This window comes from Macrosteles quadrilineatus, unplaced genomic scaffold, assembly GCF_028750875.1.
Source record: "Macrosteles quadrilineatus isolate MER2022 unplaced genomic scaffold, UCM_ALF_1.0 Scaffold_5__1_contigs__length_97177068, whole genome shotgun sequence".
Lineage (NCBI taxonomy): Eukaryota > Metazoa > Arthropoda > Insecta > Hemiptera > Cicadellidae > Macrosteles > Macrosteles quadrilineatus.
In genome coordinates, this window is record NW_026542598.1 from 39863410 (window position 1) to 39888185 (window position 24776).

General features: G+C 36.3%; 1 protein-coding gene and 1 long non-coding RNA gene across 4 annotated transcripts; both read right to left on the bottom strand.

Annotated features, from left to right (window-relative positions):
• Positions 1 to 1776: 1776 nt before the first annotated feature.
• On the bottom strand, positions 1777 to 12612 carry LOC128994806 (uncharacterized aarF domain-containing protein kinase 5-like). Of its 3 annotated transcripts, none has more exons than XM_054419599.1 (10): positions 12366 to 12612; positions 11519 to 11744; positions 10734 to 10868; positions 8876 to 9034; positions 8162 to 8293; positions 6855 to 7020; positions 6178 to 6348; positions 4444 to 4621; positions 2858 to 3025; positions 1777 to 1967 (listed from the first exon to the last, which is right to left on the bottom strand). In XM_054419599.1, the coding sequence occupies exons 1-10, from the start codon at positions 12602 to 12604 to the stop codon at positions 1853 to 1855; spliced, it is 1689 nt and encodes a 562-aa protein (XP_054275574.1). In that variant the 5' UTR covers positions 12605 to 12612; the 3' UTR covers positions 1777 to 1852. The 3 variants fall into 3 exon arrangements, with proteins under 3 accessions (XP_054275574.1, XP_054275573.1, XP_054275575.1); XM_054419598.1 differs by lacking the exon at positions 4444 to 4621 and adding an exon at positions 4979 to 5222 and having other exon boundaries at positions 12366 to 12601; XM_054419600.1 differs by lacking the exons at positions 1777 to 1967; positions 2858 to 3025 and adding an exon at positions 4979 to 5222 and having other exon boundaries at positions 4555 to 4621; positions 12366 to 12601.
• Positions 12613 to 22229: 9617 nt separating this feature from the next.
• On the bottom strand, positions 22230 to 23032 carry LOC128993816 (uncharacterized). The gene is made up of 2 exons (XR_008490827.1): positions 22928 to 23032; positions 22230 to 22635 (listed from the first exon to the last, which is right to left on the bottom strand). It is a non-coding gene; the product is annotated as an uncharacterized LOC128993816 (long non-coding RNA).
• Between the last annotated feature and the right edge of the window lie 1744 nt (positions 23033 to 24776).

Sequence of the window (24776 nt, forward strand, 5' to 3'; positions counted from 1 at the left end):
TCTAACCGGTATAGGACTGGCTCATACACGGGCACTGTGAACAAGTCAAAAACAAGTCACCAAAACAAAACAAACGTGCAATAATCACTACCAGGCCTACGCCGATTCTCCACACTCCTAGGGGGTCGTTGCTGACTACGCAACTCGGGCTTCGTCCTAACTATCCAATAGTTAAGCCCAGAGTGCCTAAAACACGGTGAGTTACACGACGACTTGCCAATAAAAACCACAACGCGTGTTATCACCAGGCGGGGTCTACTAGGCCACTATAATCCAATACACAACTCTAATGCCCAAGCTAAGAATCAAACAGTTCACTCAATAATCGTACCACATAATAATATACAAGTACACTATAGGTAGAGTGACTACACCACTAGTAGCTGGTCTCAATAAATACCAAGCCAAACAAGCAAAACTAAATGGCAATTGCACTATTAAAATATTGAGCTACTTAGTAGCAGATAAATAATAAATATTAAATACGTTCCAAACACTAGATAAATATCTTATCTGATAGCCGGTACTCCGCTATCCAAGCTACCAAGCTAACGTGTTGGATTACTAAGCAAGCTGTTCAGGTTAAATTAAAATAATTAAATGATTAATCAATACCAACCCTACTGCTACTACCACTACTGCTACTATATCAACGTTATATTGCTTAGCCGGGCTTCTGTTAATAGGCTAATAAAACTAGCTACTAGCCTACTGGCCTCGTGCTTCCAACTACGCACGCTAAATCGTGCAGCCTAGGTTTGTCGGGCCTCAGAGTTATTAGTAATATAACTAACTCTTGGTACAACGCAAAATAATAACTACTACAGTCAATAAATTATATTATTTGCGCTCTAGCACCTGCCCAGAACCGTCAGGAATATACTTTAATATTATTCCTGACTAATATAAATCCTAACTACCGTCAGGCTTTGACCAGCACGGTTACAACTCTAACTCTCGCAATCAAATCAGAGATGAGTGTTTTAGTAACAACTTTCAACTCTTAAACCAAAAAGTAAGGAACGTCGTCCACTCACCGATAGTGGGTCTGTACCCAACTTACACCAACACTCGGCGCGATCACACCACCAACGTTCTCCGACACCACTTGTCACGTTCACTCCTCTCTACGTACACCACCGACGTCTCAGCCAGACACCAACACTCTTCACTGCACGGGATCCACCACTCGAATGTCTGTCCTAGGCTATCCTGAGAAACTAGGATATCCCATGCTTATCGGCACTGATAAGCCGGGTCAAAGGGCGCTAGCCAGGTTCGCCGCCGCCGCTTGCCTACCTCAACAATCGGTGCGCGGCCAAATAGCAAATATTTACCCCCCTAGGAAAAATAACTCGTTACAAATTAACTCACTTACATGACCAAGGAGTGTGTAAAATGAAACATTCTGGTACCTATTTTTTAACCATATTCCTGGGGAGGCCCCTTTGTCACTCTCTTTGCTGGGGGCTAGTACGCAAGTAACTCCGACCCCCCTAATGTAAAAGTAGATGACCGGCTCATGCATACTCGCAAGCTTAATAGTTTCACACACATACCTTAATCAAGGCCTATATGGTAGGAGAAATGCAGGGTTAAAAGGTTTCTAATCCCTAAAATTATATATTAAATGAAGAGAGACTTAACTTAAGACCATTCGTTCCTAAAAAAATCCTAGCTTAGTGGCTTATACTCGTGGTATAGGCTTACAGATATTTTGTAATTAGTACTGTACATTGTTAGTTACAAATGGAGGGGGGATAGAAAAACAACATATTATAAAATAAAATGTGTATATACACTCAACAATAAAATATATAACAAATAATACTATCAAGTTGTGTATATAATATTAATGAGGATTGTCAAGGGACTGATCCATGATGACAGCCATGTCTGGGGCGAGACCCACCACTTGTAGTGTTCTGAGTGACAGCCGAATCAACAACATTCTCACATTGTCCCACCTGTAAAAGTAGCAATTGTTGAATACAATTCATATATTTTTCTGTCATACAGCCACAAAAAAGCCATTTCGGATACAGCGTTGCGGGTCTACAGTAGCTTTTTTCCTCCCAAAAGGGTAAAAAGTTTTTTTAGTCCCTAGGGCGTAAAGGTCAGCTGTTGTTAACTCTTGTAAGCGATCACATGTATTGAAATTAGGTATTGATTGATAGGTTGTAGCTTAGTGATCCATTATTTTTCATAGTTTGACATATCGATATTAGCCTATAATGTACACTAAAACAACCGTAGTAGACAAAATCATTGAATTACTTACTAAACCGCTGTTTGTTTGCATTGGAAAAATTGAAAGCAAGTTGAAAGTCGTTATGAGAGGTTATCTGTACAAAAAAGTATTTTTTTCTAACTTAATTTGTTCAATCATGTTGTAATATGACAAAAAATATAGTTCATCAGAGGGGCAAAAAACCCTTGGCTTGAAACTTGAGCTAGGGTCGAAAAGAGTCACTTTGCGCCTCAGGGGAAAGGGATGAAATGAGGGATAATCTATTACATTACAAGGATCCTACATCCAACCTTAAGATTGATTTGAGGTTAAGGATGTAACAGAAAACACAAGAACCTAATTATTAGGATTTTTTGTGAGGTTAGCAGGCATACTTGAACTGGTACACACAACTTTACACTATACACAAAACATAAGAATATTTTTCACTGTCACTGACAGCACAAAGTAAGAGTAAGGTAAGAAATTAAGAGGAAATGCATACAATATTTTGTGTATGGTGCAAAGTGGAGCCTTTTGTAATGGCTAGGCTTAGCCTGAAGTAACGTGAAAACAGTTTCGACCGGGTGTCCTAGGATAGGGAAAAAACCAGTCGCCATCACATACCACAGTCTGATCTCAAAGTGCAGTCGCCCCAGCAGTCCACGTAAGTGTCCGCTCAGACCGGAGGTCTCTGACACAAACGCACCCTGAGTCGCGCTTCTTGCCATCACAGTGTAACGATCGACAGGGTCCCCGTGACCTCTCGCAATGCTGCGAATCGTGTTGATGTTTCTGCAAGAAAATCGTTGTTTAACAGCTTGAAGTGTTAGTTGAGATTTAATATGGAAAAAACAGTAAGCCAAGATATTTATTTAAATGGCACAAAATTTACTGGAAAAAAGTGCCAGTATTTTTGTTTAGCTCCTTGGTTTATTGTTATGGAGTTAATGAGCAAATAAATGATTCAACTGAAAATCTTAGAAAACTTAAAAATCATTAACTTTGTAGCTTATATACCCATTTTGGATTCTATTCTGCCATAGATTAACACAGTCATTGCTAAAGGAGACTAAAAATAAGTAATAAGTAGGTTCATTGAAAATATTTTAGCAATGGGAAATTCGCAAAAATAAAATTCTTAATCAGGTTATTGTTAAATAAATATATAGGATGGAGAGGACACAGCTAACTCACCTGATGAAAGGTTACAGACGAGTCAAAGAACACATAAAATCACACACATGATAATATATATAATGTGTGTGATTTTATGTGTTCTTTGACTCGTCTGCAACCTTTCATCAGGTGAGTTAGCTGTGTCCTCTCCATCCTATATATTTATTTAATCCAAGCTAAATGCTTTTTCCTAAAAACATAACCTTCAGGTTATTGTTAGTAACTTTTAGCAAGTTTTACACACAATTTATTGAAATTGAGATTGTCCAATTAATTTTAGACCAAAGCTCAATTTAGCTCTTGAGTTTCAAAGCATGTAAAGGTTATAACTAGGCCTAAGTGCTTTGGGCTTATTTCAGCAGTTTAAAAACGTGTATGCAGCATTCACAATGTGTTATATCTACAAACTAAAATATTAGCTAAATAACTACAACTAGCCTTATTCTACACACACTATACTTTACACTTTTCAGCAATCTATTTAAAATTCTGTCTGACCCTTTTATTCAAATCAAATCAAACCAAAATATTCTTTATTTGTAGTTTCATTAAGAAAATACAATGGTGTCCATATTCTATAACAGTTGGACATGTTCAAAGTAAATAAGAAAACAGGGTGGGGAAAAAACACTGAAAAGCTGAAAAAACCTCTAAAAATGGTTCCAACACCTCAATTTCTGCAACAGACAGGATTTTCAAAAGTAGTAAATTGTCTTGTATATTTTATTACTTTTAAAGACGAGGCTAACTATTAAATGTAAAATTCAAATAATCTATTCAATCAACAAACATATTGTTAAAATTCACTAATCATTGATGTATGCATTCTCTCTGATTGTATGAAGAAAAAATGTTGTCTGTTTTTTTTTTTTTTGTAAATAAATCAATGATTTCCCATAATTTACTGAACTTTACTTTAAGACAAATTTAAGAAGTGAAAAAACAACCTCAAGGCTAATTAAATTCTAAAAAACCCACCACCATTAACTACATTTATTTGGAATTGTACAAAATTGAATTATAACAAAACCCACCGAATAACCAGGATCACTTTGTTCGGCATCGCTCTCAAAACGTTGAGTACCATATCAAAATGGTGTTTAGCGCCCGCAGCTAAAATTTCAAGTTCATTTTGGGACAATTGAGTTCCAAGTCGCCAATTGTTAAAACGCAATGGAGTTTGTGTTACCATCTCAGCAAGCATGAGGTAGTCTGTGAACAAATTAACCCGTTATTCTTGAGTTGGATGGTGAAAACCATTCGGGTAAAATATTTCTTTCAGGATCTTCAATGTCCACCTACTTTGGATCTTACATTTTGCTCTGACAAATATATTTCTTATTTGCACAAATCTTTCGTCACTTGCAAGACGAAGAAGTGTAAGTACATATCAGATTATAACTTGCACCCCTTCGTCCTACAAGCGTCGCTTTGTTTATTTTTTCTTTTACTGTAACACAACAGCAAAGCAATAAAAAGGGTATAAAAATCTAAAATGTACTAATAACAAAGTCCCATGCTAAATACCTTAAGCCAAGAACAACACACACTAAACAAAACTAAAGGTACCTAGTGACCAGCATAAGCTTGCTCGGAATAGCTTTGAAAATCTCAATTGATCGATCATGGATGGCCATTATCTCAATTCTCAGACGTTCCTTCTCTTCTTCCGGTAAACCCCTGAACACTTTGGCTGTAAGACGAATGCCCTTCGGTGAGAAGAACAAGTCCAAAATGTCCTCCCCCTTTTCGTTCTTGTCTCTGGCCACAAAACGCTGCACCAACGCCGTACAAAACAACCGGTAATTGTCATCTGCAACCATTACTGACAGCTGTAATAACTTTTCAATTTTTCAACTTTTTAAATTTGTGACTTTCTGCAGGTAATACACATTAGGTTTACCAGTCTTAAATCCTAAGCAGTATAATGTCTCAAATTTAATACAATTTATTGAGATAAGGTAAATTGGTCAGTTAATTTTACAGCAATCAAAATAAAATTTGGTTCTATGGATAGTGTGTGTGTATTGCACTAGAAACCTAATGCAGCTTAACTATGAAAAAAGGAACCTAAAAACAATACCGGTAGGCCTACTTCATAAATTTTGTCTAATTTTCAAGGATTCAAACTTAAAAATCTTGCTCTAATTGTTGAGTTTTATTCTAACTAGATTCTTAGTATTCCATAAAGATTTCTGTAGGGGACTCAACATCAATCAAACAAAAACATCAAGGTAGTTTCACACAGAGATAAACATATTAGTAGCAATATGTTTGGGCTTGAGTTTTACGATTTACCAGAACCCCTATCCAACAGTGCGCTTGTTCAGTCCAGCTTGTACGCTTTTCTCTATGTAGTTTTTCACAAATGTCCAATATAATTTAAATTAAATCTAAAAAAGTTCTATCATTTTACAAGGACAGCAAAATTACGTTGTCTATTTTAAGCTGGAAATTACTGTAAGATGAATGTAGAATGGAGTGAATGTAGAATGGAGTAAGATGCCTTGGCTAGCTTTGTGGATAACCTATACCAACAGGTTTTTTAAGACAAGATTAATTTGTAAATGCCCAATGATCAAGGACAGTTGGGCTCCTACATGGCAGTATTTTATGACATGTCCAAGAGATAACATAAAAAAATATGGTCTGTATGATGGAACCTGTCTTCTGACCCTGTGTCTACCTATGGACTGGCCAATGGTTTAAGGCCTGGGCTGGTCCAGGTTCCATCATACAGACTATAATAATTTAACATGTTGTGTTACCATCAACGCCAAGTTCTTTAGAGTGTTTTCGCATGCCGGAATGATCGTTGAGTATGATGGATTTCCACAGGTTACAGAGTGAATGCCTGATTGTCGAAGGTACAACTTCGTACAGTCCATGGTCCAGTAACACCAACTGTGCACGTCCGTCTGTCCCTTTCCTCACCAGCACTACCAACACAAAAACAGATATGAACAACTACAGCCAATGACTTAGGATACTAAAGTTTACTTACCACTATATGAACCAACTGTTGCTAGTTTATTACTAATCAAAATAAAAGATAATAGTTAGTTGAATGAGTCTCTTATAGTCTTCATTTTACTATTATTCCTCTAGGTTTTAGCCCAGAATTGTTTTTCACATTACTTCAGGCTAGGTTTAGAGAGGGTTGCAGCATTATTACTTAGCTAAAATCCAATCGTGTTTGGTGGAATTTGAACCCAAGGAGGTTGGGGACCCACGCTCTACTACTAGATCAGCTCACTCCCCTTATAAAATGAGACTGTTGAGTATCTATGATCCTAAGTTTCCATATGAATGTTAATGGGAACATACAAGATATGCTATTTAACAAAAAATATTTATTCAGTTCAGCACAATAAGTTGGTTGAATATTTTTTAAATGTCCCCATGTTGAAATCTTAAAGAGTTTATAATAAAAGACATTGATTACCATTGCCAGGATGAGGGTCTGCGTGGACAAAACCTGTATGAAAGATTTGCTCGGAGAACGCTTTGAACATTTTGTAGTCGATGTCAGCCAATGAAAGCCCCTCCTTGGTCAAAGCTTCTTTCTCATTTATCTTGATGCCATCGATAAACTCCGTAGTCAGTACCCTCTGAAATTGTCAGTAAGGAAATGAGATTTTTACATGTTTCTGTCCAAAAATAAGTCAACTAAAGATGGCCAGGTCTCAAAAGATTAGGACATTTTCCAGAAAAATTTATGTTACAGAGATGTTTATGACTGTACGCTATATACAAATGGTGGGTAATGATGATGATACCCAGCGATTCAGGGGATAATATATGATGGTATCGTAATCATGATCAATAATAAGAATAAGAATCCTTATAACCATAATAATAATGACATTTCTATTCTAACAAGTTTACTTAACTAATTACGTTTTATTCACAACAAAGAGGTAGTCTTCTACCGGTAATCCTCACAACAAAAATGTCCCCCGAAGCGGGGCATTTTTCATACCGATTCCGACCAATTTCTTTGAACCACCTCCCACCACCACGGTAGTTAAGATGCCAACGTTGACTTTGAGATGGTTTTTAACTAAAATATTGTTCACTCCCCCTTTCTCCAAAGATTGTAACTTTATTGCTCTACTAATTAAACTGAAGTTAGTTTTACAGTTAATGCCTTAGCTAATTTCAATCATTAGAGCACTAACCCACATCGAAACCATAACATGACATGACCTGTTTGTTATTCCCCATAAACAAACACTCTGTGAAATAAATTGCTACAGCCAAGTTATAAATGGTTTTTAACGCAGAAAAAAATCCCCGACATCATCCTGTCCCCAGTAGCACTTTTTAATACAGCTTTTTAAAATAAAAAGGAGGCCTGGGGGCCGAGCCTCCAGCGAGCCAAAGGTAAGTGATCAAGATAACCTGCGATTGCAGGGGATAATATGATGGGTTCGTAATCATGATCAATAATAAAAATAAGAATCTTTATTACTCATTAAACATTTTACAGTGCAATATGGTTCGTCAATACATAATACATAATAAATTGCTAAGTTTCAGTAATTATGACATAAAACAGTGCAATTAAAACTAAAAATGTACTTCCTTAGTCTTTGTTGCCATTATCCTACATTGTAGTTGTAGATATATTTAGTTTAATATTGTATTGACAAAGTCTGACACATTTAATTGTAATGTGTTCTCAGACCAATAAATTCTTGTTTATCAGGTTAACAAATGTTTACAAACCGAAAAACACGAACCACATACCTTGCTGCTCAGATTCCAAAACACTTTTGGAACGTAGATGAACGGAAAACGATTCAACTCTTGTGCGCATCGTTCTCCGTTCTTTCCTTCGTGAAGGAAATCCAACTCCTGTTCCAAGGTATCCCTCAGTTCCTGTAATAATTGTTCCGTTGATATTCATAGTAGTCATCATACCCATTTAACAAAATTTTAATTCTTTTCTTTTACTCAATGTCAGGCAGAAAGATTAGGCCTACTGACACTTTATCATAAAGTACCATAGGACCGAGCTTTGCTTGGCGAAAAGCATTAGTATAGTCTGAGAGTATTCTTTGATTAACGTCATTTATCCAAATATTGTTTTGCATTCTATTTAATATTCTTCTTTCTGGATCTAGACTTCCATGGTCACTAACTGGGATAGACCGTGTCAAAAACGACATAACACTACTGTCCACTGACATTTCGGCCTTGATACAGATTGCTTTTTTAGTTTGCTTTGCGTGACTTGCTACAGTTGACAGTTGTCGTAACTGTGTGGTTGACTTCCTGCGACAATTGTACAAAAGATAAGTCACCTTGACGATGGCACTCTGCATTGAGGGTGAAACGTCAGTGGACAGTAGTGTTGCGTTGTTTTTTACACAAATTACCCTAAATCTATGACAAAATTGTACCTCCATTATTTAAGTCTCAACGTTCATTATTATCTTACATCAACCCAGCAAGTCTTACCAAAAGGACCCATTCAAAGTCAAACTTAGGATGTATCCAGCCTCCGAACTTGAGCAGTAACTGTACAGTGGCTATGTCTCCCGCAAATCTGTCTTGCAGGTCAATGTACTGAGCCTTGACAGCGACCACTGCTCCCTCATGGGTAGTGGCTCGAAACACCTGTCGACAATAAATTTGTCAATAGCAGTAACGTTTCGTAAACTAGGCACTCAATAGCCCAGTGATTTGGATTTCTCGGTGAACCCTTAAAGAACTTTGTAAGTTAGAATAAGAATTGTAGTTCCACCTATAACAGTAATGGTTACGATCCTGGTATTAAACTATAGACCTCCCTAATTTCAATAGCTAAAAAATGCATTTTGTCTTTTGGACGAGTAGTACACCCAAATCACACTCTTTTGACCAAAAGTAGCTTAGCTAGTCAGTCTATAAGTAGTTATTTAGGGTATGTTTTCATTTTCATAATACAACATAATAAATATACATTTTCATTTTCAGTGATCAACCAAAATGTTTTTTGCGCAACTGGCAAAAAGGTGACATCAAATGAAAACTTAAATATCATAAAAAATATGAAAAAAAGGAGACAGATCTATTTCAAATCATAAGATACAGGTCAAGATAAAATTTATATTATTATAATTTATTAGGGCATTTACAGTGAATCATTATCATCTGAACAAAATCAAAATCATTATCCATTGCGACATAATTGAGATTTCTTCACAAATTCTTGGTTTCAAAATTTGTGTTGCTAGTTGAAATACCCCAGCTGCATCAAAGCTAAAAACAAAGCGAATAAACATTTGCCTGATTATTTTTTTTCTAAAATATCTCCCCAAAAATGTCAGATTTATTATCTATCTAAATAATGATTTAACAAATACAAGTTTTTGCTGCTACAGGGATGGTAGCACCCCCGTACCACCCTTTGGTGGTGCTTTTTTTAGTGAAATGTTAATATTAATATGAAATAAAGACATTTTCCAAATTAAAGCGAAATCTCTTCATCAAGAAGCAAACTACAACAATTTACTTACCCTCCATAAGAATAACTTGGGAATTTAAAATTTACATCAATAAAAGACAAAAGTATTGTGTTACCTTGCAATAGCCTTGTTTGTCTGGTTACTATATCTTTTGTGGCAACTGCCAAACCATCAGGTCATCCATTTATACAATTCCTCATACACTTAAAATTGAAAACACAAAACACACGTTCACAGGACACATTTAAGAAATTAATTTAATAAATTGGTTTAAATACCTGCATAAAAGTTATCCAAAATGTTGCTCACGGCAACCGGTTTCAATCCACAATAGGGATCTTCATCAGGCCAATCAGGATGTCAAAACATTTTTTATCTTCTTGTGAAGGTCGTCAAAAGGCGTAAAAAACATGCACACATAGTCACAAACACGAAACACGGACATTTAACACTAAAGACACAGCCGAAATTATTGCGACGACTCATCCCCGGCGAAGGTATAGTCAAAATTTCGGCCGTGTCTTTAGTGTTAAATGTCCGTGTTTCGTGTTTGTGACTATGTGTGCATCTTTTTTACGCCTTTTGACGACCTTCACAAGAAGATAAAAAATGTTTTGAAATCCTGATCGGCCTGATGAAGATCCCTGTTGTGGATTGAAACCGGTTGCCGTGAGCAACATTTTGGACAACTTTTATGCAGGTATTTAAACCACTTTATTGAAATAATGGTTATCCGGGGGGCTAAATCACAATGAAATTAATTTACATTAATTAGATCAACGTCGCCATGCGTGCATTTGGTTGGGCCGGCAGTGGGGTAACATGACTACATTATTAGAATTCTTAGATGTTTAATATTTTGCACAAACCTGAGCTAAACTAGCAGCTGCAATTGGTTCTTCTTCGAAGGTGGCAAACATGTCCGTATGTGGAACTCCAAAATCCTCCATAAAAAGTTGCCGAACCTCATCCTTGCCTCGGGTTAGACATCGGTCTTGAAGAGCCTGAATTGCAGTCATGAGCGATTAATCATTTTTTATAAATGACATCTACGAGAAAGTTGAATCCTTATGAGCTTCATTGTCATTAAAATTAAGTTATTGTACTTCCAGCTTTTCTGGTACATTTCATTGTAAATTTATATAATCAGCAAATGCTGCACTTAATAAGAAAACATACAATCTTCTATTTTCTTGATCAGCGCCAGATTTAGGGTAGGCCCTACTTGCAACCTTAGGCCAAATTAACCTGAACGTTCCCAACTCCAGGTGGTACTTTGCCGCAATTGCAGCAAAACAACATCTCCTCAAGAACATCTCCCTCAATCACAGGGACACTATAATCGCCACCAATATTGTTAACATTTCCCGCGATGACGGGACATCGTCAATGTCGCCTGCAAGCGTAGATAATTATTGTCAGAATCAGAATATAAAAATTCAATTTTTATTGTAAAAAATAAAATTGAATTTCACTGTAGAACCCAAAATACCTAATGCTCGACCAGTTGAAAAACCTTGAAACTATATTGCAGTCTGTTTCACTCCCTCTAAACAAGACTGAAGTTAGTTTCACATTTAAAAATTTCATAGCGTGTTCAAATCAAGTTTTATAAGCAAAGTAGGAACATTTTGTGGCAGTCCATGTCGCTTACCTTGAGTGTGACAATATACGGACGCGGCAACACATGGTCCATGGAGACTAGACCTTGCCCCAACTTGATGTAGAGACCTCCGTTGCTGAGACATCCGGACAGTATGAGGTCTGCCGAGCGCTGGTGTACTTTATCTATTGCCTCCTCGTACTCCTGACTGCCTTCCTCTAGCCCCAGCAGAGACCACCAGTAGTCTAACGTCACCACCAGACCTATCCTGGATGATCTGCAAGAGGCAATGTGAATTAAGAATTAATATAACATTAAGTCCATGAAACTTATAGGGAATATTGATTATTCCTGAGGTAAATCGTTACAGTTTTTGTTATGTATTATTTAGAATGTTTCATTCATCCTTCACTCATATTAATCCTTACATTAGCATTTAGGTGAATCCTTGGTTTAGTTGGTAGAGTGACAGACTACGAGCCCATGGGTTCGTGAGTTCTCATCAACGACAATGTCCACTACTAAATTTTATCAGTTCCAGTTCACTCAAACACTTTGCTGACTCACACATTTTTTGCTAGATGTTCCACTTAACAGCTTGAGGCCTATGTGGTTACACAAATAGGGAGAATAGGTCAACCTCTAAAAAAATTACGTCTTCATTATAATTTGTGATACACTGGCATTGAATTGTATATTCTTTGTGCTATGTTATTCATTAGTACCAGAGTATTGCTTTCCAACAACTGAGTGATAAAATAAGACCACTGTACACGCACTATTAAAAATGCATTTTGAAACCACATTTTTTAACGATGTACACACTGAGATTTAGGCCTACACTATCCTAAAAAAAACTGATTTATTTAAGAATACCGTATGAAGATTGATTACCTACCTTACAAACCTAACTACACCACCAGCCATAACTTTGACAAGCCTTTTCTGTTGGGTATCTAAAGTGTAGTAGTACGCACCACCAGCGGCCAAGGTTGCTGCAGCTGCGTACTTCCATACATGACTTTTATAAACACTCTTCTTCTCACTTTCCACAGACTTGTGGAAATTTCTCAAGCAGAGCTTACAAATATTTCTTCCGAGCTTTAAGCCTGATACCATATTGCTGGAATTACACATGAAATAAGCTATAACACATATATTCTATGTTCAAAAATTTACTTTGGTATTGTTACATAACAATGTTGCATATCAATTCAAACTACCGGTAACTTAATGGCTACAAACAAAAATAACAATAAACTGATTTAACCTTTACACTATTTTAACAAGGTACCTATGAAACTAGATTAGCTAACGTAACTAGGCCCAAAAGCTACCAAAAGAATTTATGTTAGAGTTTTAAACGTACCAGAAAGTGAAAATAAGAAACGGACTAGGCCAATAGTAGCACTATTATCTTCACAAAATAGCCATACCTAATCTCATAGCATATGATATTCTATATAAATCGTTTACCCAATTGTTAAATTATTGTTTAGGCTTAGCTAAATAGTTGGTAGGTCTACATTATGGGACCACTGAGATTTAAGGTACCGTACAGAGAAAACATTCAGTATAGACAAATAAATTTAATTTAATTTAATTTCATCATTTAATTTAATTTCAGTACCAGGAGTACACTTAATCTTAGATGTTTTGGTCTTGAGGAAAATGAAACGTCATTATTGTCTTCCGCAATTGCGGCTAAATTTTGAATATCTCCTGTGGCCGCAGAGACATCGTCATCGTCACTCGCGGGGAAATGTTCTCGCCGATATCCGCGATAGCGGCAAAAGCGTAGGCTTAATCTTTCAATTTCGTGAGCGTGATCCTCGCAGAAAAAAAGCTTTTACTTTTATTGTGGACGTTAGCCTCCGGATTGCCAAATAATATTAAAAAAGGTTCAAATACCAGCTATTAGGCAATCCAAGTAAACGGCAAGCCTACGAAGTAAACAAATCCAAAAAGCAGCCTCCTAATAGTAAGAAATGAAATTAAATGAAAATCTTTCATTAGCATCAATGAAAGAATGGGATTATTTATTTAGCTAGTGCCCTAGCCACCTAGGTTCATTCGCCGATTTGAACGTAAAAAATTATCAAGTTCATTTAGTTTAATCATTATAGAGGGAGAGGGCCCTTTCTGGTGTGACCCGCCGGGGGCTAGGAGGATAACATTAATGTTTTATCCTCCTAGGCCGAGGGCCATATTGGTTCTAAATACAGCCCTATTATGGCGCCTTCACACAGTCAACAAGAACAGTTGATGCAACTTGCATGACTGAAGACAATGTTTTTACTTAGGTTGGTAAAGAATGTATATCCATCGGTCAAATAATAGTGTCAGTTGAGCTGTTGTAAACTACTTGGTCAAGTGCCCTTACTGGTTTTAACAAATTTTTGTCATAAAAAACATATGGTAACTTAATTCTCATATAAATGTTGTTATGGTAGGTTGGGGCCCGTGTGGCTGAGCCTGTTGCACAATCGCGGGCCTGTGTCCTGGTAAAATTTCCTGAAAAATCCCTGTCAGGGCTTACGGGCCCCCTAGCTCGCCGCCACTGTATTTCTTGCACCATAATAGAGCTGAAAGCTCAGGGTTGTCCCATAAGCAAGTTTCATCTGTCCACCTCACTTCTCTATGGTGGGACCCAAACTAATTTATTATAAAATAAAATAATGCTTTTCAAGTCTTTACTTTACATTTGAAATTAAAGCCTAATAAAGGCGGTTGAGTAAAATGACGTGCTTTCAGGTATGTTAAATATGGATCTTAACGACACTGCTAAACAATTTGGTATTGTTAAATTTTGAAAAAAATGTTATTTAGAGGCCTATCAGGTAAACTGTAGGAAACATCTCTGATGATTTATAAACTACCTTTAATTATGTATGAGTTCTAACCTGCAGGTTAAGTTATGCCTTTACACAACCTAGGCCAGGTCCTATTGCACAATTTTTTTGTTAGTGGTCAATCATTTAATGAATACAGTACCTTATATACTTCAATACCTGTATAACTAGGCCTACATTGTAATTCGAGAATGGATTACATAATGACAAAATATTCTTTAACCTCTTAGTTTTTGACTTAGCAATTATTGTTAGCCTAAGTTATTGTAATATGAACCATGCAAATTAGAAGGATTAGAATGTTAGGTTTACTACTAGGAGTACGCTCCGAAGTCGCGTATGAGAATGAACGAAGACAATTCCATGTACATATAATCTGTCTTTGGCCCCTCACCCTGCCCCTGCGGCGTGGCGCGCCGCAAGTTTGTGCGGCGGCAGTGGCCAGACTAACAACGATTTTTTTGTACTACGGGCGTAATGCTCTTTTATTTTAGAAATAATTCTAATGCCACATATATCTATCCAAAATCAAATATAAATAGCATAAGCTCTACTTTTGTCTATCATAAATTATAACATCAGTGTCAGTGGTGTTTGTTATGTTTTTGGCTGGGGATGTTAATCTAAACCTGTTAATTCACATGGCAATAATTTTTAAAACCCCAAAGCAAAAAGCAACTGGGGTCAGTTTGACACTAAAAATTGTCCAACCTAAGTTAGGGCCCGTGTCCCTGGGCATTTGCCCCCTTAGCCCCCCCCCCCCCTCAAAGTGGTCCTGTAATCATGTGACAGAGTGATTAAAAATCATGGGCTGAGTATCACTTCTTTTTTAACCTAACGAATTCTATGATGCACAACTAAATTGTGTGTGATACATGGCCAAATAAGTTTAAAGTATTTCAATGTATTACTGTACAGTACCAAAAACATTAATTGAGCGGAGCGAGCGAAGCTCTTATACGTCGACTCCTATGCATTTCGTAATACGCAAACTCTATTCTGCTTAGTAACAGAGTTGTATTACTGATGTTGTATTACTAATTACAACAAAACTTTCAGACAATAATACATACGCATACGGATCCGTCCAGACCACGCCATATTATCATCTGAACCGCTAAATGAACCTCAGATTCGTAATTTTAACCTTCTTTTTACAGCCACTTAGGAATCTCACCGACAAAAACCAATTGCATTTTTGGATTCAGCGTGAAAGAAACTGCAATTAAACATCTATAAAGTACATCATATCGCAATGATGACATACTAAATAATTTCCGTCAAGATTTTCTTTCGGATAAATACTTAACATTACAATATATCGGTATTTATCCGATTTAATTTTGTAATAAAAAATATTCTTTATTTTCCCCCGATGTAGCCTAAACATAAAATTGATTAATGGTTTGTTCGGTTTTTGTTTTTTTTTATTTCATAAATTAAACTACTGTCTATGACTATAATAGGCCTAGGCCACCTAATAACAAAACAACTATGGATACAAAAATAAAATGCTTCGTTAATGTTTTTTTTATTTTTTTTATATCATTTGGTATCTTAAGATTAATTAAAATTTGATACGATAATTAGGTTATTATTGAACCGATTTATAGTTATGTTAAGGTACTTTTTTATAAACTCATGAAAAAGATCAAAGTTAACTTTCCGTAGCCAATGTCTTAAACAAATCATACACAAAAAATTGATGTTGTTTTTTAGAAATGCTACCTTTGTTATTAGGCCTATTATAAACTAAAAAGTAAGCTACACAGTGTAAAGAGTATCCTTAAAAAATATGTTCTGCATAAATTGTTCAATATTGAAAGAGACCTAGGCCTACATGATAAATGGATTAAGGTAATTAAGTTGTATCACCTAGAAATGAACTGATTACGATATTTTATAGGCCTAGCCTAAACTTATAGGCTATATCAAACGAATATTTCATCTTATAATATATCGTAGGCTAGGTTCCCTGCGAAACTGTCCCCCTGAAAATGGGTAACTTAACCTAAGTAGGCCTACTAAGAACACAGGTTTAGTAGCTAGAAGAAAGTTATACATTACCTTTTTAGGTCTAGGTAGGCTTACTAAGGCCTATTTGCTTTATTGGATTTAAACTAAAATGTCTCCTTAAAAATATCAAATTCAGGCTAATACCTATTTAAATTCAATTAGTTAAACGAGAACTTAGGTTTGCTGCAACAAGGAGAGTAAAAAAGTGTTTTTTTTATTGTAAAACGTTAAGTTATTAGTTTAGTAAGAAATGAATGTATTTTCAGATATTCAACCATATACAATGCACTACTTGTGTGAACCCGGCAATAACTCCAGCAATAAGTAGTGCACGCGCCCTATAAAATCCATTGCTGGCCGTTTTGCGGGAAGATACGGCCGCGTACCATATAACCGATGATGTCACCAGATAGAGGATACTTTAACAGACACGACAGTATCAATATCATGTACCTGGGTGATAAGTTAGGGGGGGGGGGGGGGTTAAGTCAGCAATAAGAAGTCAGTGCACCTTATAAAATCTATTGCCGGCCGTTTTGCGGAAAAATACGGCCACGTACCATATTACCGATAATGTCACCAGATAGAGGACACTTTAACAGACACGATAGTATCACTATCATGTAAATGGGGGATAAGTTAGGGGGGGGGGGGTAAAGTCAACAATAAGTAGTGTGCATGCCTTATAAAATCTATTGCTGGCCGTTTTGCGGGAAGATACCGTTTTCAGAAGTTTTGCGGTACTGATGATGTCACCAGATAGAGGACACTTTAACGGACACGACAGTATCACTATCATGTACCTGGGGGATAAGTTAGGGGGGGGCTAAGTCAGCAATGAGTCTAAAAAATCAATTGCTGGTCGTTTAGCAGAAAATCCGGCCATGATTATTACCGATGATGCCAACAGATAGAGGACACTAGTTGCGCGTGACCGCGACTGCCAGTCGTTTGAGGAAGCTACAGGTGTGACTGTGGCTGCGCGTAATAAACAGCAACAGCATTTGATAACATGGCCCGCTGGTCGCGTAAGATGGAACCTAGTGGCGAGGGTGCGCGACTGGGGTCAAAACAGCAAAATGGCTAGCAAAAGATTTTATGAAGCGCGCTCACTACTTATTGCTGACTTTACCCCCCCCCCCCCTCTAACTTATCCCCCAGGTACATGATATTGATACTATCGTGCCCATTAAAGTGTCCTTTATCTGCTGGCATAATTGATAAGAAGGTACGCGGCCGTATTTTTCCACAAAACGGCCAGCAATAGATTTTATGAAGCGCGCTCACTACTAATTGCTGACTTTACCCCCCCTTAACTTATTCCCCAGGTACATGATATTGATACTGTCGTGTCCATTAAAGTGTCCTTTATCTGCTGGCATTATCCATAAGAAGGTACGCAGCTGGATTTTCCCGCTAAACGGACAGCAAAAGATTTTTTTTATTTATTGCTGACCACACCCCCCCCCCAAAACTTATTCCCCAGAAACATGATATTGATACTTTCGTGTCCTTTATCTGCTGGCATTATCGATAATAAGGTACGCGGCTGGATTTTTCCGCTTAATGGACAGCGATTGATTTTTTCGATTTATTGCTGGCTTTATCCCCCCTAACTTCTCCCCCAGGTACATGATATTGGTACTGTCGTCTCCGTTAAAGTGTCCTCTATCTTGTGACATCATCGGTAATAAGGTACGTGGCCGTATTTTCCCGCAAAACGGCCAGCAATAGATTTTATTATGCGCGCTCACTACTTATTGCTGACTTTACCCTCCCTAACTTATCCCCCAGGTACATGATATTGATACTGTCGTGTCCGTTAAAGTGTCCTCTATCTTGTGACATCAATGGTAATAAGGTACGCGGCCGTATTTCCCCGCAAAACGGCCAGCAATAGATTTTATTAGGCGCGCTCACTACTTATTGCTGACTTTACCCTCCCTAACTTATCCTCCACTTACATGATATTGATACTGTCGTGTCCGTTAAAGTGTCCTCTATCTGTTGACACTATCGGTAATAAAGTACGCGGCCGGATTTTTCCGCTAAACGGCCAGCAATAGATTTTTTCGAATTTTTGATGACTTTACCCCCCTAACTTATCCCCTAGGTACATGATATTGATACTGTCGTGTCCGTTACAGTGTCCTCTATCTGGTCACATCATCGATAATATGGTACGCGGCCGTATTTTCCTGCAAAACGGCCAGCAATAGACATTATAAGGGACGCTCACTTCTTATTGCTGACTTTACCCCCCCCCCCCAACTTATCCCCCAGGTACATGATATTGATACTGTCGTGTCCGTTAAAGTATCCTCTATCTGGTGACATCATCGGTAATATGGTACGCAGCCGTATTTTCTCGCTAAACGGCCAGCAATAATTTTATAGGGCGTGCGCACTACTTATTGCTGGAGTTATTGCCAGGTTCACACCAATAAAAGCACTTTGATCAATATATGCTCAAAAACAAGCAAACTACAGGTACAACAGTTGAATTAATCTCCATAAGAATAATAGCTACCTATTTAAAATTAAAAATTTTTGGAATTTCCTCCATACAGTAACTATTAGATGTATGATAACGCTTCATTATACTAAATTATTTGGTTTTTAAGCTCTACAAAATGGCTTGGAAAGAAATTGTAAAATTTTGTGTTTGGTCAAAAATGAGAAAATTATATTTTTACCTCATAAAACCCCCCAAAACTCCCGTTCCTATAGTTAGATCATGCTGGTTTACGAAAATAAATGTAGGCCTAGCCTATGTTTACACGTTTATACCAAATTTCATCAAAATTGGATCTTTTTTGCTTGTTATTGTTTACCGGTACCGGTAGGGTCTATAGGTTATACCTAAGTTTTTAAAATTCATCGAACCGAATCGTAATTGATATAGCTTATTATTAATTTGATAAAATATCGCAGGTTTTAGTGGAACTCCACCCATGCCTAGGCCTACTAACTTAAATGAGAAATTCTTAGGTTAACTGACTTTTAGAACACTCGTTACATAAGTTCAAACTATTTAGAGATTCAGATGAGCTACGAATGCTTTAAACCTAACTTAGGCCTGCATGTAGTAGGCTTTTTATAGAAACTTGACTGCAGACAGATAAGTTAGGTCTACATACCTAACTTAACTCACAATAGGCCTACTTAACCTGGAGCTGGAGTTTCCTAAGCTAAGTTAGGCACAGAAACGGATTGCAAAACACAGACTCCTCTTGACTTCAGTTAAGTTTAAACATCCTTACACTAATTCGAATGAAAAATATTGATAGGCCTAAGATATCAATTATTCGATTATATCGATTACTGTATTTCATTCGGTTAACGTAAACATAGTTAACTTACCAAACTTGATATATCGAATGGAATAATCGATAAACTTATATTGATGATATATTCATTAGAATGAGTGTGGACGTAAACGAAAGTGAGGCTCTCCTCATGTCTTAGGCATCTTACAGTCATTTAAGTTAATGTTTAGTTAACTGTTTTCCTAGAAGCGCGTCGGAAGACGTTGTTAAATCGCCTTTCCGCACTCTGCGCCAAGGAAAACCCAGCTTATGGCCAGAGATAGGCTAACTTATACAAGTTAAAGGTTAGAATAAATTGATCTATTAACTTAGGCCTACCCTAGGTCCTTTGATTTAAATTATTAGACTAAAGAAAAGGCCAAGGTAGGCTAGGCCTATTACCTTTGATTACAGGCTATCCTACTTCATAGGGAACACTCTGTCAGTTACACTTGATAGTGTAACCAAGTTAAGTTAAATAGGCCTAGCTTATAACTTACCGGATAACGTTAAGTTATAGGCCTAATATTAAATTTAAAAAAACACTTGAAAGATCATATCTCAATAATGACGATTAATTTTTGAAACACTTAACCAGACACAGTAATTTAAGTTCCTTCCTTGCTTAGAATCTAATGGTCTCTAACCAAAGGCCATGGCTCACTCAGTTCCTAACCTATAGATCTAGTTTTTGCCATTGATAACAGTGACAAAGATAGGTATAAAGTGAATTAACTCTTACACTCTAACTAAAAGGAGTAATATTTGCGGTTTTTTCATTAAAATGATTGTATCAAAATGTTAACTATTTTATTTTACAACCAACATTAACAACAAATACACCCGACAGAAAGCACTAACAAACAACAGACGATAAGAAAAAAGGAAACTATTTAACTTATTAGCCTATATGTTTGAAAAAAAAATAACTCTTAAAAAAATCTGATAGGCATAGGCAGAGTGTGCTATAACAATAATATTGAAAATTAACAATATATAAAAAGCTCAAGACAATGTTAAAACCACTTATTTTTAGAAACCCATCATGCCACCCAAGTGATAAAATTCACCCATTATTTTAATTAACAATCATTCCAAGGACTGTGGTCTTACTTAATTCAAGCCTAGGCCTACTAAACTAACAACCATAAAAACATGTAAAAAGTTCAAACATGACTACCGAAACATTTTTATCGATTGTAATACATTTCGGTGGATATTTTTATATCCCATATTTATTTCCTCCGATAATTTTTTTAAGAATAATTATAAATTAAAGAATTATTAAGCATAAAACCATTGACTAATATAATATACCTACAGATGTTAAAACTGTTTACTCCATGGATGAAAGAAATAATAGAATTCACTTCGGTCTCTAGAATTCACAACAAAATTGTTGCTTGTAAAATGTAAACAAAAAAAAGAAGAAGAAGGTAGCTCCTAATGTTATTCTTATGGGGGAAAATTAAAATGGTTTTTTTAGGATTTTATAATTATTACTGAACAAATAATCTCCAATAACGAACTTAACCAAGATAATATGATAAAGAACCTTTGTGCAAAACATCAACTTCATATACGTAGTCATTCTCGAGTTTTTGGATTTACATGAGATGCATTTTACACCAGTATGAGAATTCACTTCGTTCATTCAATAATGAACTTACGGAGAATAAAATTAACTTGTATTTTCCGATTTACCAGAACACTGTGAATAATTAGAAACTTGGAGACAGGCTATTCAAGCAAACTTTCTTTTGAACTTCTCCCAAAAATGCTTCACTAATGATAAACATCATACTGAATAAACTTCAAGAAGGCTGGTTATAGAGAAATAACACTGTTGGCTGACAATATAATTCGCTAACGATTCATTTTAATAATAAAAAAAAGAAATGGCACGAATTTCTAACATTAATGTAAACATGGCCTTAACCTTAGTTTCAAGTGCGATTCGATTTCACTATTGAAGTTCACTCGATACTCACTTCACTTCAGATAAATGACATATTTACACTTTTTTGATGTCGTCTGCTCCCTCTTTTGTTGCCGTACTTTCACTATGGCTCGGCGGTAGAGCCATACACATGAAGCTTCACCGTACACCACAGTTTATCATTCCATTCCTCGTTCACTTGGTCAGTGCAATTTGGAAGGTAGAATATAGGTGTGATATAGAGATGATTGTATATATATTATGGACAGGACAGGGCCAGGTAAGTTAGGTGTTAGTGTTGTTGGTATATTTAAAAACACAATTTTTATTGTATAGTCCTAAATCATTAACAGTACCGTCCACGAGAGTCTGTAGTTATGGGAGGAGCATATTTACCACGTGACTTCGAAGGAGCCAATGAGGTCAGTGCGGTGTTGCTAAATCTTACAATACCAGCTGATTTAAAAATACTGTTTAGTATATTTTTATTAGTGTCAAAAATAATTAGTGAATGGGCGATGTTGCAACGTCGCGCTAGTCCAGTGCTATTGGCTGCCGCGTCAACTGCAGATTCTCGTTACCCCTAGTAGTATAGACCTGAATAATGCATCGTTTATACCAGAGACTGGGGAAAAAAGTTCAAAAAATAAAACAGAACAAGAGGAGTTTATTGACACTAAAACAAATGTATCCTGTCCAGTGCAACATAATGCATTGTAAAACTTTAATCATGTATATGAGTTTACTCTGCACATTCTATATTTTCACAGAGAATGTAACTTAAATGGTCACCAGGGATATTATTTGACTGATCACAAGGCATATCATTCCATTGAAACTTGTTACTTCCCGGCCAAAAATTGTCCTTCCCATTGGCTTGCACACAATGCTCAAGGTTTAATGGATTTTTTCTCCAGTAATGAAAATCGTTTGGCTCCCCTGGTTTCCAGTTTTCAAATTTTGTGTACTTCAGGTCTGTTCCATCTTCCCATTTAAAAAATCCTTCTTCCTTTATGTCTGAAAGTCCAAGCCAAACGTTTTCATTTGCCAAACCTGAAAATCAATGTTTCCATATAGAATTAGTTTGTTGATTGAAAAATGGTTTCTCTGAACAAGTGTTAGTAGAACACTACAGAAGGTCAACACTACTTTGTATATAAATCTTTACTTATAATGGGGAGACATTGGCAAAATTAATTTTGCCAATCTTCAATCTTCTTATTCATACCTCTCATCTCTAATATAGAGAGGTATTCAAAACATTTTTTTGCTTAATTTAAAGTGCCACGAAGGATGAAGGAGACAAACTATTTTGAATCGCCACAACTTAATCTGTGTAACTTACCATTTGTAATCATTAATCGTTCAATTTGATCCTGTTCATTCTGATTTTTTAAAGTGGCCATTTTCCTCCCTTTGAATTCACAATATGTTTTATCATCATTCCAAGTCACCTGAAAAACCAATGTAAACACAATTTCTGTCTTAATACTGTTTCAATATTTTGCATCAATCTTAGCATTATGTTACTCTAGTCACAGAGGAAACTTGCTTGTGGGGCGACCGTGCTCTTTCAGCTCTAGTATGTTGTGCCGGAAACACAATGAAGAGCCAGAGTGGCGAGAATAGTGCACAAGTTGGCAAGTTCCTATCACGGGTACAAAGGTCTTCCTCTTGCATGAGTGTAGTAGTTAGTAGTACGTGATGGCGAGGGGGGTTAGGAAAGGCGATTAGCCCTAGACACTAGCGGCTAGTGCTAGATACCACTTAAGTGCACCATTGAATGTTTCTTCTATCCCTTACTTCAGGCTCTGTGTGGTGCAAAACAATATCGGATTACTCAGTCAGAATATACAGTATAGATGATAATTCTATAGAATTACTCTCAGTATTGCTTCAGTAAAGTCAGTAAATCCCAGTACCTGATTTAAATGCCAATCAAATCAGCTGAAAAGGCTTCTCAGCTTAAAAGACTATACACTAGTCTTCTTACATTGTGGTAAGGAATGATGTAAGTAGGTAAATGAATGAAGGATGAGTGTAGATTAGTGTGGGATAATCTGTAGCTTTTTTACCGACTAAGATCAGCTGTTTCATTAGTCAGGATGATTATTAAAGCCCATAATGAACAGGGACGGCTGGGTCCAGTTTTGAACCATCAAAAAGCTACTGATTTCTCTCAGGATTGATCTGGCGACCTTTTGATTGCTAGGTGAACACTGGAAAGGGATGTCACCTGCATTTCTATTACAATGGTGAATACATGATGTCTTTGTATTTCCAGGGTAGAAAAACAGCCCCTGAACAGTTAAATATTAAAAAAAATAATTAAGGTAGAGCTACAACACTTGGTATTGTAATTGTTAACACTGTTATGAAATCTAGCAAAATAGAATGTGAGAGAGTTTAGAATACATAAATACCTCGAACTGAGCAGAAGGAAAGCACAAGTACTCGAAGTACAAGTACTACCTTGAACATTGTTCAAAAAGAGAGGTAAGCTCGAACAACCAACCAATATATTATCACATATACACCATTAAATTTCTTATCAAGATTTGATTTCCCATAAAAACCTGAGCGAAGCCAAATTGCCAAGCAAATGTTTTAGTTTTCGGAAAACTGGGCAATAACTGTTAGTGTACACAAATTTAAATTAAGCGTGAACTTTTGTTATGAGCAATTGTGTTAAGAGTGTTAGAGATAAGATCCCTTTGATAAAAATTGATCCACGATTTGATTCACTTTGATAAGTAAAAACTTAAGTTTACTAAGAAAACACTATAGGTGCTTTTAGTTAGGTAATAAGTGTAACAACTATACTGAAAATGTCATTAGTTTGGAAATATGTAAAAGTAAGGGTATTAGAAAGTTTGACATCAACAGTTTCAAAACACCTTTTTACCCTTTGATATGATATTACAGTGTAAGCCACAATTTAATTGATAACACGTTTTATATTTTTAACAATATTGATCTACTACTTGTGATTAGGAACGAATACCCAATTTATAGATATCAAGCAAACTTTTATAATAAGTTGTTGCACTGAATTTCTACAATATTAATGTCCCTTTTCCATCAGTTATTTATGAATATATAATATACTGTAGATATAATATTTTATACTCTGCCTTTCCTTCTTTACTTTGTGTTATAGATTGTCGATCACATGTAATTTATTTTTTTTATTT

Coding starts and splice junctions, on each gene's coding strand:
- LOC128994806 (XM_054419598.1), bottom strand. CDS start 12,586: ATGGTATCAGGCTTAAAGCTCGGAAGAAATATTTGTAAGCTCTGCTTG. Junction 9,035..10,733: donor CAGCTGCTAGTTTAGCTCAG/GTTTGTGCAAAA, acceptor TATTGTCGACAG/GTGTTTCGAGCCACTACCCA. Junction 1,968..2,857: donor CACTTTGAGATCAGACTGTG/GTATGTGATGGC, acceptor CTACTTTTACAG/GTGGGACAATGTGAGAATGT.